At 34.1% G+C, this 15,370-nt stretch overlaps 2 protein-coding genes across 3 annotated transcripts; both read right to left on the reverse strand.

The window, feature by feature from the left end:
• Positions 1–5,188: 5,188 nt before the first annotated feature.
• LOC137834188 (uncharacterized) lies at positions 5,189–6,488 on the reverse strand. The gene is made up of 3 exons (XM_068642251.2): positions 5,670–6,488; positions 5,523–5,589; positions 5,189–5,223 (listed from the first exon to the last, which is right to left on the reverse strand). The coding sequence occupies exons 1-3, from the start codon at positions 6,486–6,488 to the stop codon at positions 5,189–5,191; spliced, it is 921 nt and encodes a 306-aa protein (XP_068498352.2).
• A 1,517-nt stretch (positions 6,489–8,005) lies between these two features.
• Positions 8,006–13,885, reverse strand: LOC137835331 (uncharacterized). Of its 2 annotated transcripts, none has more exons than XR_016520764.1 (6): positions 12,952–13,801; positions 11,822–12,395; positions 10,993–11,731; positions 10,823–10,904; positions 9,624–9,859; positions 8,006–9,042 (listed from the first exon to the last, which is right to left on the reverse strand). XR_016520764.1 is itself a non-coding variant. In XM_068643800.2 (6 exons), the coding sequence occupies exons 1-6, from the start codon at positions 13,126–13,128 to the stop codon at positions 8,170–8,172; spliced, it is 2,808 nt and encodes a 935-aa protein (XP_068499901.2). In that variant the 5' UTR covers positions 13,129–13,885; the 3' UTR covers positions 8,006–8,169. The 2 variants fall into 2 exon arrangements, 1 of the variants encoding a protein (XP_068499901.2); XM_068643800.2 differs by having other exon boundaries at positions 10,696–10,904; positions 12,952–13,885.
• Between the last annotated feature and the right edge of the window lie 1,485 nt (positions 13,886–15,370).

Genomic DNA, 15,370 nt, shown 5'->3' on the forward strand with positions numbered 1-15,370 from the left:
TCATTATTATCAAGGGTCCCTCTAAATAGGGAGGCGAAGGATATTCTGAAATGGGGTAGCGATTCTGGGTCGTTTTTAGTGAAGTCTACATATGATAGACTTGGTACTTACACTAGTGGGCAACATAATGAAGTTTTTAGCTGTCCGTGGAAGACCAAAGCTCTTCCCAATGATTTAACTACAACTTGGAGGGTCCTGCTGGATAAAATCCCTACCAGAACGTGTCTTAGAAGGAGAGGGGTACAAGTTATCTCATCTTTATGTGGCTTGTGTCAAGTTGAGGATGAAACTAGCCAACACCTATTTCTAGAGTGCAAATTCGCTCAAAGTGTATGGTCTTTCTTTTTATGATAGACCGGCATCCTTAATTTCCGACATAATGATCCGAAACACCATTTCGTGAACTTTCATCTAGTACATATCAATAACAAACAAAATCTAGTTTGGAAAGGTCTTTGGGCAACGATAGTGTGGAGTATCTGAAAATATAGGAACGCTATTCTATTCAAGCAAGGTGTAGTTGATGTTGAAAAGATCTTTCAAAATGCACAACTTAAATCTTGGATGTGGTTGAAACACAAGGTACCGTATTATGACTACTCCTTTGTGGATTGGGTGTTAAACCCCCTTCCTTGCATAAGAAGCTTTAGGTAATGTTATGAGAGGTATGGGTAGTTTGTGCAATAATGCTCATCTCCTCTAGCAACACAATACTCTGGTGTCTATGTCTTATGCAGGTCTGGTACAAAGATCTTTCCTGAGCTGATTTCTGCTATGTTGTTTGAGGTTGGGACTGATCCTAGTGATCTTAATTACGGAGGGTTTAGCTTGAGGCAGTGTAGATTGCAGTTTGGTGCTTTATGGACATGTAGAAGCAGAGCCTTGTAGGCTCTTGGGCTATATCTATAGGGAGTTATATAGTGTACTGTGTATTGGTAGGAGTTGAAGCTCTCTGTCTTCAAACTTGATCATGCTAGTTAAATTGAGCAAGTAATAGGCCTCCAAATGCTGTAATCTTTATTGAAGGAATGCATATGGAAAATAATGCAACTTTGGTTCACTAAAAGGTAGTTATCGGTTCTCTAGCAGATTAGAAGTTAGCCATGGTCTGTGGTGGGGTGGAAGGTGCAATGGTATGTGGAGAAGGTCATGATGAAGATGGCTTGATGTAGTTAGCTTTGGATGTAACGAGAGGATGGTGCAAAGGTGTTGCAAAGGCGTTGGAGTGTATGCAACGTTTTCAGTATCTCTTGTTGTAGATTATGGAGCAATGTTTTGGTACGACCACATATGATCATGTTGCTATATTTAAAGATTCAAGGCCTAGGAATATGGGCACGATGGGTGGAGGTGGACTTAATCGCTCCATAGGTTGAGAGATGAGATTGTATAGAATTTGTGGAACTATATGTAAGTTTTGAACTTGGCAGCTGGGCCTGTTTTTAGAGCAACCATAGGTGATACCTTTATGGTCACAAGTGCACCATTTGTTTCTTAGTTAAACAACTTATGCTACCATGACCATTGGTTTTGTCTTATTGCAAAGGGCCTAAGTAGGTCGCTGTGTGGGCTGATTATGGGCCTATTCTGGGCAGTTTTTTGTTAACTATGGATTGTAATTTTGAAAATCCTAATCCATAGTGTAATAAAAGGTGTTGAACCAAACCTTTACAATTGGAGTCTGATTTTTAAGTATGGAGTGGAATGATGTTTATGGAGGAGGCTGTGAGGGTGTGTAGCTGCTAAATGCCTGTTATATCAATGACTACGGTGGATATTTGGTCAAGTTTTAGTGGTAAAAGCAATTATGCCGCATCTGAAATGGAGTGGGAATCACCATCCGATCATGTTCTTTTTGCTAAATTTGATTCGGAAGGGTGTTTGTCGGTAACAGTATAGCATCACTGGTGGTATGTTTATGTTGTAGCTGTTTACACTGCCAAGGGAGCCAAACTTTTTTGCTTTTGAGTGTTATTATAAAATAGATAAGAGATTAACATAAGAGTAAAAAGGAAGACAAATGATATGAGAATGAATATCTCTAATATTATTCTATTGAGATCAAAACAAATAGTCTGAATATATACAAGCAGTACACTCATTCTAGGTCTAGCTAAAGAGAGAAATAATCAATCAATAAATACTAGAATCATAACATCAAAACAAAATAAAGGTTATTCACCTCTATAAAGAGAAACAACTAATAATTAGAAAATACACAATTAATATTAGGATCATTCTATAACTCTGGTATCCATATCCTTTAATACCCCCCACAAGCTGGGGAGCAAATATTGATGAGACCCAACTTGGAAAAAATACTCTTAAAGATTGAGGACTTAAAGCTTTGGTATAAATGTCAGGAAGTTGTTTTGTGGTGGAAATGGGAAGCAAATGGATGAGACCCTTCTTTAATTTTTCTCTAACAACATGACAATCTATTTCTATATGTTTTGTACGCTCGTGAAACACTGGATTTACTGCAATGTATCTTGCCGAGTCATTGTCACAGAATTAAAGAGATGGTTGCTCAAAAGGAACTTTGAAATCTTGAAGAAGATAAGTTAGCCATTGAATTTCACATGTAACAGTGGCCATTGCCTTGTATTCAGCTTCACAAGAACTCTTTGATATTGTTCCTTGCTTCTTTGATTTCCAGGATATGAGAGAATTCCCAAGATACACACTAAAACCAATCATTGATTGTCTTGAATCACTGCAGGTGCTCCAATAACTATCACAAAAGGCTTTTTTGAGATGAACATAAGTGTTGGAAGAGAAAAATAAACCAAGACTTGGAGCTCTTTTAATATATATGACAATTCTAATAACTGCAGTATAGTGAGCAATTGTAGGCTTAGCAAGAAACTAAGAAAGTTGTTGCACGAAAATGTTATGTCAGGTCGGGTATTAGTGAGATACATAACCCTTCCAATCAATCTTCTGTAGACTTAAATATCTGTGAAAGGAACATTTCAAGTATAAGAGAATTTTTCATGATTATCAATAGGAGTGGGTGCAGGTTTGTAGGCTAAAAGACCTGCATCTGTTAACGATTCCAATGCATATTTCCTTTAATTCACCATTATTCCTTTCTTACTTCTTGCTACTTCTAGACCAAGAAAATATTTTAAATCTCCAAGATCCTTAATCTTGAATGTTTGATTCAAGACTTGTTTAATTCGAGCAATCTCTTCTTTATCATTTCTTGCCAATATTATATCATCCACATATACCAATAATGTTGTAAAAGATCATTCAGAAGAATTAATGAACAAGGAATGATCATTCATAGATTGAGTACATCCCATAAAAAGCAAAAATGATGGCAGTTTGGCAAACCACTCTCTGTTGGCTTGCTTAAGGCCATATAAAGCCTTTTTTAGTTTACAAACTTTTCCTGGTGGAATAGAAGTCAATCCAGGAAGAGCAACCATGTATACATCTTCTTTCAAATCTCCAAGTAAAAAGGCATTGTTTATATTTAATTGTTTCAATTCCCAATTATAGATAGAAGCTAAAGAAAGAAGCAACCTTATGGTGGTCATCTTTGCTACTGGAGATATAGTATCAAGGTAGTCAATGCCTTCTGTTTGTGTGTATCCCTTTGCTACTAACCTTGCTTTATACCTTTCAATTGTCCCATCAACCTTATATTTTATTTTGAATACCCATTTGCAACCTATGGCAGCTTTGTCCTTAGGCAGAAGAGTAGTCTCCCAAGTTTGATTTGACTCTAAAGCAGATATCTCACATTGCATAGCTTTTCTCCAACAGTCATGTTTCACAACTTCAGAAAAAGTGTTTGGCTCAACATGTGAAGAAATAGACATAACAAAAGATTTGTAAGAAGGTGATAAATTGTTATAAGACAAAACAAAATTCAAAGGATATTTAACTCTTAAGATGTATTGGAAACATTAAGATTGCAATGATAATCCTTTAAATACTTAGGTGGCTTTTTATTCTTGTACTCATTCGGACAGATTGATCATATTCATAATTTTGTTCTATGTCATGATCTTAATTGAGGTTTTGGTCTATATGGGAACAAACTTCTTCTAGAATCTCAATGTTTGACTCACATCTATTATCATTGTTATTTTCAGCATTATCACAAGGTGCAAGATGGTTTGTGATGGCTGACTCAAGACAGGTTGATCTTCAGTAAACAAAACTTGATCATAAATGTTAGGACTGCTAGTTTCATTGCTAGTATATTGAACCCTTTGATATGGAAAAACATGTTCATAAAAGACAACATCCCTAGACACAAAAATTTCTCTTGATTGAATATTCAACAAAATATATCATTTGGTCCCCTTTTTAAAACCAATAAAAACACATTTTGATTCCATTTTGATGCCCTTGGATCAAATTTTCTTCTATTTGTTGACAAAGAGCTAGCATAACATAAAGAACCAAACACCTTTAATCCATTAAAATTTGTTTCAGTTTTGTAAAGCATTTCACGAGAAGAAAAATAGTTTAAAACAGGTGTGGGAAGCATGTTTATAATATACGCAACATGTATCACAGAATATGACCAATAAATTTTGGGTAAATGAGATTATATCATGAGAGCTCTTACTACATTTAATAAATGATCATGTTTCCTTTCAACTATACTATTTTGTTGTGGAGTATTGACACATGATGTTTGATGTATTTATTGACAAAAAAATTAGTCATGAAAAATTCAGTCTCATTATCACTTCTTATTATCTTTATTGCTGCCTCAAATTGTGTTTGAACAAAAACAATAAAATGTTCTAAAACCTTGACAACTTCATATTTTTGTTTTAAAGGAAAAATTCATGTGTACCTCGAATAGTCAACAATTATGGTCAAGAAATATTTATGACCATGAATTGATGGTATTGAGGATGGTTCCCAAAATCAAATCAAAACATTTTTTTTAGATGTACTAATAGGAAATGAAAGCTTTTTTTGCTTTGCAAAATGACAAACGTCACAAACAAAAGATTTATTATATTTAACAAAAGGAAATTTATTCTTGATAACATCAATACATTTATTTGAAATATGACTTAATCGAAAATACCAAAGGGTTTCTAGATCACTAGCACTGACTTTAACAGTATTGATGGTGTGTGTAGATTTGATGGGTTTGATTTGAAGTTTCTGGTAAGATGGGATCCTGAGTATATAAAGTCTATCTTGCATCTTAGTGGAGCCAATCATCTTCAAGGAATTCTTGTCCTGAATGTGACAACCATTAGAGTTAAAGGTAAGGACACAAGATAGTTTATCAATCCATTTTGCTACCGAAAGAAGATTCAAAGTAAAGCAAGGAATATACAAAACATTGTCTATGACATGATTTTGATTGAGAAAAATACTTCTAGAATAATTGGCAATGACTTTATTACTATTTAGTAATTTGACATAAATAGGATTAATTTGATGATATGAAGTGAAATAAGTTAAGGATGAACACATGCGATCACTAGCACCTCTATTAATAATCCAAGAACTGAAGGAAGAAATAAAATTATTACCAGTTTGTGTTGACATGTTGGAAGGAATGACAGAGACTTGATTAGAAACATTGTCATTGGATTTGACCTATTGCAAAAGAGCTAATAATGTTTGATACTACTCAGGATTAAAACCAATTTGTTAAGACTCCACTTCTGACTTTGAACCTTCTGCTCATTATTAAGATTTGTATTCTGAAAAACTGCATTAGTATGACTATGATCATGGTTCTGATTTTTAAAATCGAAATGAGGTGGAAAACCATGCTTTTTATAGCATGTATCAATGGTATGCTCTGTCTTTCCACAATGACTGCAAATTTTGGGAGTATAACCTCTTCCATAGCTTCCTCTTCCGTATCCACCTCTGCCATAGGTTGTAGTATTATTTTTATAATCTCCTTTGCCAGTAGCAATCATTGCCTTGGATTGATCACCAAAAATTTGTCTCTCTTGTTGTGTAACAAGAGAACAACAAACTCTATTCAAGGATGGCAGAGGATCCATCAAAAGAATTTGAGTTCTCACAGTCAAATAATTATCATTTAGCCCCCTTATAAATTTAATAATTTGATCTTGTGCTTTATATTTAGAAACATTCACAAGAGCATAACATGTGCATTTAGAGGCACATGAACAAATAGGTAGCAGGCGAAAAAGATCAAGTTCATCCCAAATAACTTTTAGCTGAGTGAAATAGTTTGTAACAATCAACTCACCTTGTTTAAAAGAGGAAATCATGTCCTGGATATCAAAAATACGAATCATGTCTCCTTGTGATAACCTTTCCTTTAAATCATTCCATATGTCAAAGGCATTATCCAAACGGATGATGCTCTGTGCGATGGATTGAGAAACCGCCTTAAGAATCCAGGAAACAACCAGCATATTGGCTTTCTGCCATGCTGGAAACAATGATTTGGTATGATTGGGAGCTTCTATAGTCTCATCAATGAAACCTATTTTGTTCTTTGAAATTAGGCTCATTTGAAACGAACAGAGACCAATGATGATAATTTGGTCCCTAAAGAATAATATGGACAATGAGAAAGGAAGGATTATCTTATGAACTAACATGGTAAGGTGAAGAAAGATCTTGTTAGTGATCAACAACTTCACCCATGGATAAATGTAGCAACCAGAGCTCTGATATCATATTATAAAATAGTCTGAATATATACAAGCATTACACTCATTCTAGATCTAGCTAAAGAGAGAAATAATCAATCAATAAATATTAGAATCTTAACAGACAAAACAAAATAAAGGTTATTCACATCTATAAATACTAGAATCTTAACAGACAAAACAAAAATAAGTCTGGTATATATATCCTTTAATAGAGTGCTTGCATATTATGTTGTTGGTTGGTTATCCTTCAAGCATTCTATGCTGGTTTTGGATGGTATACTGCAGTTAGCACCTCAAATTTTGTTGGTCCTCATGTAGATGAGGGGTGGAAACTATAATCACGGTAAATGAGGCTTGTTTTTTAGGGATGCTTTGCTTTAATTTACAGCATAATTATGCAGTAAAATTAGGCACTCATAAGCCTTATCCTTGTTTTGTTCAAGATTGATATGTTTATGGTTTTAGTAGTAAAATGGTTAGGAATTTGTATTAGGGGTGTAACATTCCTGAAGTGTCTCTTTTCTTAATTAATAAATTCTTTACTGATAAAAGAAATCAATATAATTTTTTATTTTGTTATATTTTTTTTGTTAGTTTATTGCTTTCACAAGTGTCTATTTTATATTTATACAAGGAAGGCAAATTAGTTATTATTTTTCCACACATTGGTCATGAGATTCATCCATTACGAACTAGTTCGAAGTTTGGATTCCATGTAAAAACATGTATATATAACCTGGTTGAGGATCCCGAGATCCACTTACTAACATAGGAGATATTTCAAAGGGGAGTGAAAATTCAAAGAAGCCTTTCCCTAACGAAAATGCACTCTAGTGATTTAAAGGTTTCCAAATCTTAGAAAGCCGTTGACAAAGATCTTGATATGTAAGTGACTTATCACTTTTAGAAAAGATTACTCTTTCATGAAGATGTGTTTTACATAAATCAAGTTCTAATTTGTATTCCTCCTCCGAAATCTTGGCAACTATGGCATCATCTTTAATGCACGGAATAAGAAGCTGATTAATAAGATTTTTCTACTATATCAGTGGAGAAGAAACCTTCAGAACAGAAGAGATTTATCTTTTGGAGTTAAAACAACCAAAAAGATGATAAAATAACCCATCTTAGGGTTGGACAGAAGAATGAAGAAATGAATCTCGAATCAAATTTGAATGAAACAAGAAATTCACTCGTAAACTAAAAGTCCAATCCCAATGGTTTAACAGTTATGATAACAATATCAAATTCTTTGGTTAATGTTAGCTCCACACAAATTTGTATATGAATGACATTTTTAGTTTGACACAAAGAATCAATACCATGCCACTTTGATATAGAACCTCTAATCATGCATCTCTACAAAAGGAATGTTGATAAAACCATGAATCTACATTTAAATGATTAATAAGACAACTTCTTCCCTTCAAAATTAGACAAGTATAAGCAAGTGGTGACTCTATTACAACATTAAAGCTATACAACAAGGACATGGACAAAGAAAACGAGTTTTACAAGTACCACTTCCAACTTAAACCTAAGGACTCTCATCATCTGAACTAAAGTCATCCATCCCCCTATTTGCGATTTGTGGAGAAATTCGTTGACGCATTAAATCATGAGAAGGAGGAAGAGTATCAGAGGAAGAAGGTTTTCTAGAATGATTAGGTGTTTCTTGCTTTGCACTTTTTGCTGCTGGCTTCTTTGGTGGTGCAAGTTGTATCTCCTTGCACACCTTATCCAACATTACTAAGAAATCACGTACTATTATAAACAATCTCAGCCCTTCATCCTTCCCTGAATCCCCATGAAAGTAATCACCAGTGCTCTTCACTAGACCCATGATTTTCTTCTCCTCTTCTAGCAAACTTTTGACATCAGCCTCAGCTTTCTCCACGAAACTCTTCACTGTCTCATAAAACCCTTTATCACCCTTCACGTTTCTCATGTCATTGATTACGAAGTCTCTTGTCTTTATGAGACCATGCCCTAGTCTTGAAGTTGTTCCTACTAAGCCATCAGCATCTAAAGCTGCTGCTTTCTTCACATTCTCAAGTTCAGTGCTTAATCGTGAAACCACCTGAAGACCAAGTTCACGATAGTGGTCATCTGATTCATATGAGAAGTCCTCAAGAAGGTCTTCTGTTTTTATGCTGGAGAAACTGTGATTCTCTTTTGCCATGCGTGCAGCTCTTATGCCCTCAGTGCGCATTATCTCTTGAACAACGAAGTGCAAGAGCGTGGTCTTGCCATCTACTCCTTTTACATCAGATAATTTCAACAGTGTATCGAGTTTGAATGCTTGTGCACCACCACGGAATGTCCCATCATTCATACGATTGCCAGTTTTGAGAACAGCTTCAAGAAGCTTGAGGAATAATCGACTGCTTCTTAGCTTTTTACAAGCAACCTAGCATCATGTGAAAAGTGAAAGGAAAATTAGATCTGGTTTTGGAAGGAGTTTTTCGTAGAAGAAAAAGTGCAATAAAGTCTTGAGTGTAGAAATTCACTCTTAAGTAAAAGGAATGCTAATAAAAGGATGTAAACAACTACTAATGCATACTTAATTGTGCTTTTTTAGAAATTAACTAATCACTAGCATAAGAAAAAAAATTGATCTCACGATACTGAATAACACGATCTAACCATGGCATGTGTGCATGTGAAAGTGAAAGAAGGTGTGGATTTAAATGAAATCTGGTGGTAATCTACAGTGTACTATGAGCAATTTTGACAAAAAAAAAATTGTTTGTAGATATGTACGTCTCAAATTTTGTTTTTTGTACTGTACTTACGACATCTAGATATTTTGACACTGTAAAGTTTGAAATATGCCATATTGAAATGGAATAACACAAGTCATTTCATGATCTTGTTATTCATTAGCTTATCTATTTCTTAGGTATCATGCATCATATTATGGTATAAAGAGTGTAATCAAGCAGAAAACGAGTAAAGGGGGAAAATAGTAATGTAATTTGGAAATCGTACCTCTAAAATTGCAAAGGAATCTCGAGTACTAGTGAGATCCTCTTGAAGAGTACCCATGTAAATTAGTGCTTCCATTCGTTTATAAGCACAGGGAATGTCAACTACGGCTTTAAGGAACCTATCTGCAGGGGTGAGTAGGGCTGTATTACCAGTGAAAACTCTAAGCTTAAGTTCTTCCTCTGACGTTGGTGCCATCTTCAACAAGGTCTGAAGGAATTCTGTGGGGAGCTCATTTCCTGATCAACCAAAGAAAGGATTCAAAGCTATTATACTAGTAGAACCGTTGACAACAAACTATTTTAGTTTTACATTTCTCTGTACTGTTATCTTTGAAAAATATATGTATCATGGTTTTGTACCTAATATCCAAAGGAAAATATGCATATATTTTGGAAATCTGTCTCAGTGGCATAAAACAACTTCTTAAAAATTGAAAAAAACCAGTTCATCAAACTAGTGATAATTTGTTGTCAATATTCAACAAAGGCATTTGTGTGTAAGTATATGTATATTGTGAATAGTGTGAAATGAAACCTCAACATGATTCACTAATGACACTTGTTTGTACGTTTATATATTAGTTCAATTTCAAAACTTTTCCCCCTAACTTCATGTCATTGCGAATCTCCCTTTTATTTCTTATATACTTCTAAGTTGTCTCATATCACTCTTTTGTATCACAGTACATAGTCTACCACCTTAAATAAATGTTTATGCACATAAACTCAAGGCCAAAATAAAATGTAAGCTGAAGGATGTCATATTTAAAAAGAAAGGTAATTTACATAAATGCTTGAGAATCACTAAATCCTTAACATTGTGATATGTGACTAAGATACTTTGAAAATAATACACAAGTAACAAGAACTCCCGCATGTCATCTGCCTTAGTTGCAAGAAAATGATTTTAGTTTCAAAGGATCTACTTCATACTACCATTATGAGATTACAAGCATCTTTTGGAACACAAAAAAACCTAATAAATAAATTATTTGTTTTTATTAGACGAAACTAATATTAATATTATAACTGTAAATACTTGTAGAAAAAAGTTGTAGTAACAAAATAATCACCTTCAAGAAGTGCATCACAAACTTCATCTGAGGTCACATTCAATGCTTTTAATAGAATAGATAAATTTTGTGCTTTCTTTGAGTTAATGATTTGTATAAGTTGGGGAGTAGCTGGTTGGGAGGCAACCTCTTTTTTTGCTTGGCCTTTTCCTTTATCCGCTGCCATGGCATTATAGCCAAAGAGTGTCTCCATCATTTCTTCATTAAACCTATGGAATATTCACCATTAAGAATATGTATAATAATAAAAAAAAATTACTTTAGGAGCAAGAGAAGTTTGAGATGTATATTACTCACTGGAACGATCCTGCTTTGAGTTGATTCCATACCATTGTTTGATCTGAGTTAGCTTGAACCTTATCCCAGAAGAAAGGCTTTAACTTAGCTTTAGGAACATACCCTTCACCTTCATAGTCGGGTTCTTCCTCAACAACCTTACCGGAAGGAGCTCTTGGTGGACCTGCACCACTTCTGGGGGGTGGAGGAGGTCTAGGACCAGCACCAGGACCACCCTTGGATCTAGGTGGTGGTGGTGGTGGAGCTCTGGGGCCTTTGCCAGGAGGAGGGGGTGGTGGTCTAGGGCCATTCCTAGGAGGTGGAGGGCCAGCATTGGTGGGCTTTGGTGGTGTTTGAAGACGAGGAGGAGGAGGGGGAGGAGGAGGAGAAGGAGAAGTTGGAGCAGGTGGAGCAGGTGGAGCAGGCGGAGCAGGCGGAGCAGGCGGAGCAGGTGGAGAAGGTGGTGAAGGAACAATGGGATCATCAGGAGGTTTAATTGGTTCAGGAGGAGGAAGAAGATCAGGCCTTCCAGGAGGAGGTTTCAAAGGAAGCAATCCATTTACTACTGCTCTCCCAGGAGGAGGTTTTAGTTCAAATGATGGTCTTACAAAAGAAGCACTAGCAATTTCTCCTAATTGAGCTTCATGCACCGAGACTGACTTCCTCTTCTCATCAACCAATTGAATACTTGATGAGTGAATCCCAATTGGTCCTTCTTTCATTGAATTTTGGAATGCAATATTATTATTCGAAGAAGAACCTGTAAGATTGAAGTACATTTGTCAAGACTAGTCAGGTAGATGTATGTCACTTTAAGAAGGTAAGGTATTAATGAAACTTTTGTATGTACCAACTGAGTATTCATTCATGCTCATGCTGAGAAGGGGTCTCTCATCATTTTGGCTAACTTGTCCACTCCCACAAAATCGATAACAACATAAAATGAGCAATGCTGCAGCTACAAATGCCACCACTATAGGTATTGCCATACTAGTCCCAGATGCTTTATCTTTATCCTTAGAGTGGGAAGATTTAGATGCAGAGTCTTGATCTTTAATATTTGTATGTAATTTATGTTCCTTGTTTGGTATTTCAGATAGGTGCTGGGGCAAAATTTGACCCAAATATCTTCTAGATGAAGGTGATCCCATGTATGTTGCATGCCAAATCTTGGAGACAGCCTCTTCCTTGAGAGGATGGAATGGAAAATTGTTTTTTCTAAAACAGTTAAGAACATTTTCCTTCAATTGAGGACAACATGCATTAATTATTTTTTGGATGTTTTCTCTAGCTACTGAGCCAATTTCTAAACTAACTTCATTGGTGTTTCTGCATAATTCCCTTGGGAGGCAAAAGCCAAATTCGTCGACTTCTTTCTTTAATCGAATCAAATCTTCCCAACATATGATCCATAGTACCTCTGCCTGTGGTCATGAAACTAAAACCAATTTCAGAGTCCATTTAAGCACTATGTGCTTTCAAATATGAATACATAATAATCTAAACACTGTAATTTTGTACCATGTGGTCATAAGCAAAAAAAGTACTAGTAAAATCTGAAACTTGTCCTTACAAAACAGAGTGCGTGCTTATTTATATTGTGCAAAAGATTTCTAAATGTCAAATCAAAATTGGATTGAAGTAGAAGCAGGTATGTACTCTTAACTTATATCATCTCACTTGATCAAGTAAGTATGCACATCACATATTCAACAAAAATCTTAAAAGAGCTCAAATAAAACAAAAGCAATGATGTCATATAATAAAGCTTTTCAGTTGTATGATCTTTAAGATAGAACACTTGGAAGACTAAATTCTGCAAGCAAAGGATAAAAGTCCAAAAGGGAGCATAAAAGGAGGATAGCATTCATGTTGAAGATGTGTGTTCATTTACCTTTCTTATTTCTGGAAGAGGGGGAAGTAAACTGAACTTAAAAACTATCTGTATCTACAATAATTTACTACTGAAATGAGTCTTACCGTATCCTCAGTTAATAGTGCAGATGTAGGATCAAATAGTTGGCTAATGAATTCTTCTTGAGTTTTCTTCTCTTCACTGCTGACTACGGCCAAAATATGAAAAACCAAAATGCTGCAAAAGATAACCTTTGTTGTGATACCCATAAATTGTTGAATAGCCATTCCAAAGTGCTTCATCTTGTTCTTCGTATTACATCAAGGTCTAAACCAACAAGCATGCAGGTTTCCATTGTTTTCCCGATCAACATCGTTTTTCATCATACACCGTCAGTCAACCCGTTATGATGATCATTGGCTTAACAACACAAATTCGAAACCAAATATGTTGCAACTTGCACAATGCTAGGATCATACATTATGAGCCAAAGCAAAACCACCTCTTTCTACCTTCTCCAAAATTGCCAATTTGTTATTAAATTGGATAACGTTCAACAACCAGTTATGATAATTATAATAACAAGAAATGCAAAACATCCTACAATGGATCTTGGCACATGGCTGATTGATCAAATTCAACGCAATTACAAACGAAAATCAAAATTCAACAAAATGGTCGCTTGTATTCTTTTTGAATGTGACAATTGAAGGAAAGCAACAAAAAAAGCAGGTGGTAGCAGATCAATGCAAATAGAGGATGTTGTTATTGTTGATAATGAAACATTGGAGAATGTAACAACAACAACATTTGTTGTGGTAATAATAATAATAATAATGAATTATACTATGAAGTTGATGAATGCGTTTTTGTGCGTCCAGGGTTACGATGCGATGATGGAAAATTTGTTGGCGCGAGAAACCCTAGCACAAAGGGCCGTCCTATCAATTCTTCTGGATTAGGACATTGGCGCCTACTCTCCAACACAAATTCTCCTCTTTATCTTTCTTTCTCTTTCTCTCTCATCTTCTCTTTTTTTTTTCTTCATTTTTTCCATATTTTTTTTCTTACCATTTTCTAATTTTATAGAAATTACATCAAAATTTAAGAGCCATTGTAAAATCACATTTTTATTATTTCCTCTGCAATAATCTATATAATATACATACAATAAATACTGTTCGCCCACATATTATATCTATACAATACATTACTAACCTTATATTTCTTTAATTGGTATATGCTAAGTTCATAATACTTTAATAGATAAATATCAAAATTAATAAAGTGAGACAAAAAAGAAAAAAAAAACAGCAACTAAACAGATAGTATGAAGTGGTAACAGTTATTCATATTACTAATTATTAATATTACTACAAAATTATTATCCATTACTTATCAAATAATATTTTCAGTCTCATAATTCATATAAATAAAGTCGTAATTTGGACTCTTGAAGCTAGAATAAAAAATATAATAAGATTAAATATACTAATGTTAGAGTTAGTTGAATGTAATCTTGTTCAACTTTAAAATTTAAATTTTTTAGGTTAGTTGACACTAATCTAATTATTTTTTAATATTTATTTAGATTAATATTAGTTTATTTTACTTTATACATTTATTAAAGTTATTGTTAACTTATCTTTTTTTAGTATTATTTAATTTTAATTTAAGTTATTGTGGGTTTAGTGATATGAATATAATTTATTTTTATATTTATTCAATTAGTTGGCGTTAATATAATTTTCTTAATATTTATTAAATTTAGCGTCAATTTAATTAACATTGATAATTTGTAATACTTATATTTATTTAGTTAGTATTAACTAAGCTGATAATAGTTCTATTTATTTAAATTAATATAAATTTAATTATACTAGATAAATTCAATATATTAACATAACACAAAAAAAACCCACGAAAAGAAGGAAATTTTTCCTTTGAGAAGTAAGGGCACGAAACATAACTGAATTTTACTCATCGACAATGTTGGTTTCTTTGGAAGAGGTGAAAACGTTAATTATAACTTCTTCATCAGAATGAAACTAAGCATGTTACACCATCGCATTGAATATCCCAAGTTATTTAGAGTTAGCTTCACCTTAAAAATTTCACTCTACTAAAACTATTTTTAATTTTTTATTAATTTAATTCTTATGAAATGTAAATTCTTATTAATTTATTATCTTTTATAAAAAACCAATCTTATTTGAAAATATATTTTAAATGTCAACACCTCTCTTAAAAACTGGTAATTCACCACTCTACCAAAAAAATTCCTTTCTCTTTTGCTGAATTGAACATGTTTTTGGTTGATTCCCAAATGCTGAATTTTTGAGGTAGCTGGTTGAAGTTGGTTTATCCCCAACTTAAAAGGTAATGATAACTGATAATGTTATCAACACCGCCCTAAAGGACCCCACCATTTAAAGTAGCTTCACTATCTGATGTGCTACAAATTCTAACATCCATCAAGTAGATTCCAACCCCCCTTTGCCAAAAAAGCTTCTCCATCAGATGCCCCATGAATGATTACCAATG

The sequence above is a fragment of the Phaseolus vulgaris genome, chromosome 5 (genome assembly GCF_051622355.1).
Source record: "Phaseolus vulgaris cultivar YP4 chromosome 5, ASM5162235v1, whole genome shotgun sequence".
Taxonomy (NCBI): domain Eukaryota; kingdom Viridiplantae; phylum Streptophyta; class Magnoliopsida; order Fabales; family Fabaceae; genus Phaseolus; species Phaseolus vulgaris.

What these genes read in the sequence shown, in the direction of transcription:
- LOC137834188 (XM_068642251.2), bottom strand. Translation starts at nt 6,488, where the DNA reads ATGAGCCTAATTTCAAAGAACAAAATAGGTTTCATTGATGAGACTATA. An exon ending in ATCTTAATAATGAGCAGAAG is followed by an intron (nt 5,590 to 5,669) that starts GTTCAAAGTCAG and finishes CTTTTGCAATAG; the next exon opens with GTCAAATCCAATGACAATGT. An exon ending in CAACATGTCAACACAAACTG is followed by an intron (nt 5,224 to 5,522) that starts GTAATAATTTTA and finishes TGTCACATTCAG; the next exon opens with GACAAGAATTCCTTGAAGAT.
- LOC137835331 (XM_068643800.2), bottom strand. Translation starts at nt 13,128, where the DNA reads ATGAAGCACTTTGGAATGGCTATTCAACAATTTATGGGTATCACAACA. An exon ending in TTGTGATGCACTTCTTGAAG is followed by an intron (nt 9,860 to 10,695) that starts GTGATTATTTTG and finishes TTGGTTGATCAG; the next exon opens with GAAATGAGCTCCCCACAGAA. An exon ending in ATTCCTTTGCAATTTTAGAG is followed by an intron (nt 9,043 to 9,623) that starts GTACGATTTCCA and finishes ACATGATGCTAG; the next exon opens with GTTGCTTGTAAAAAGCTAAG.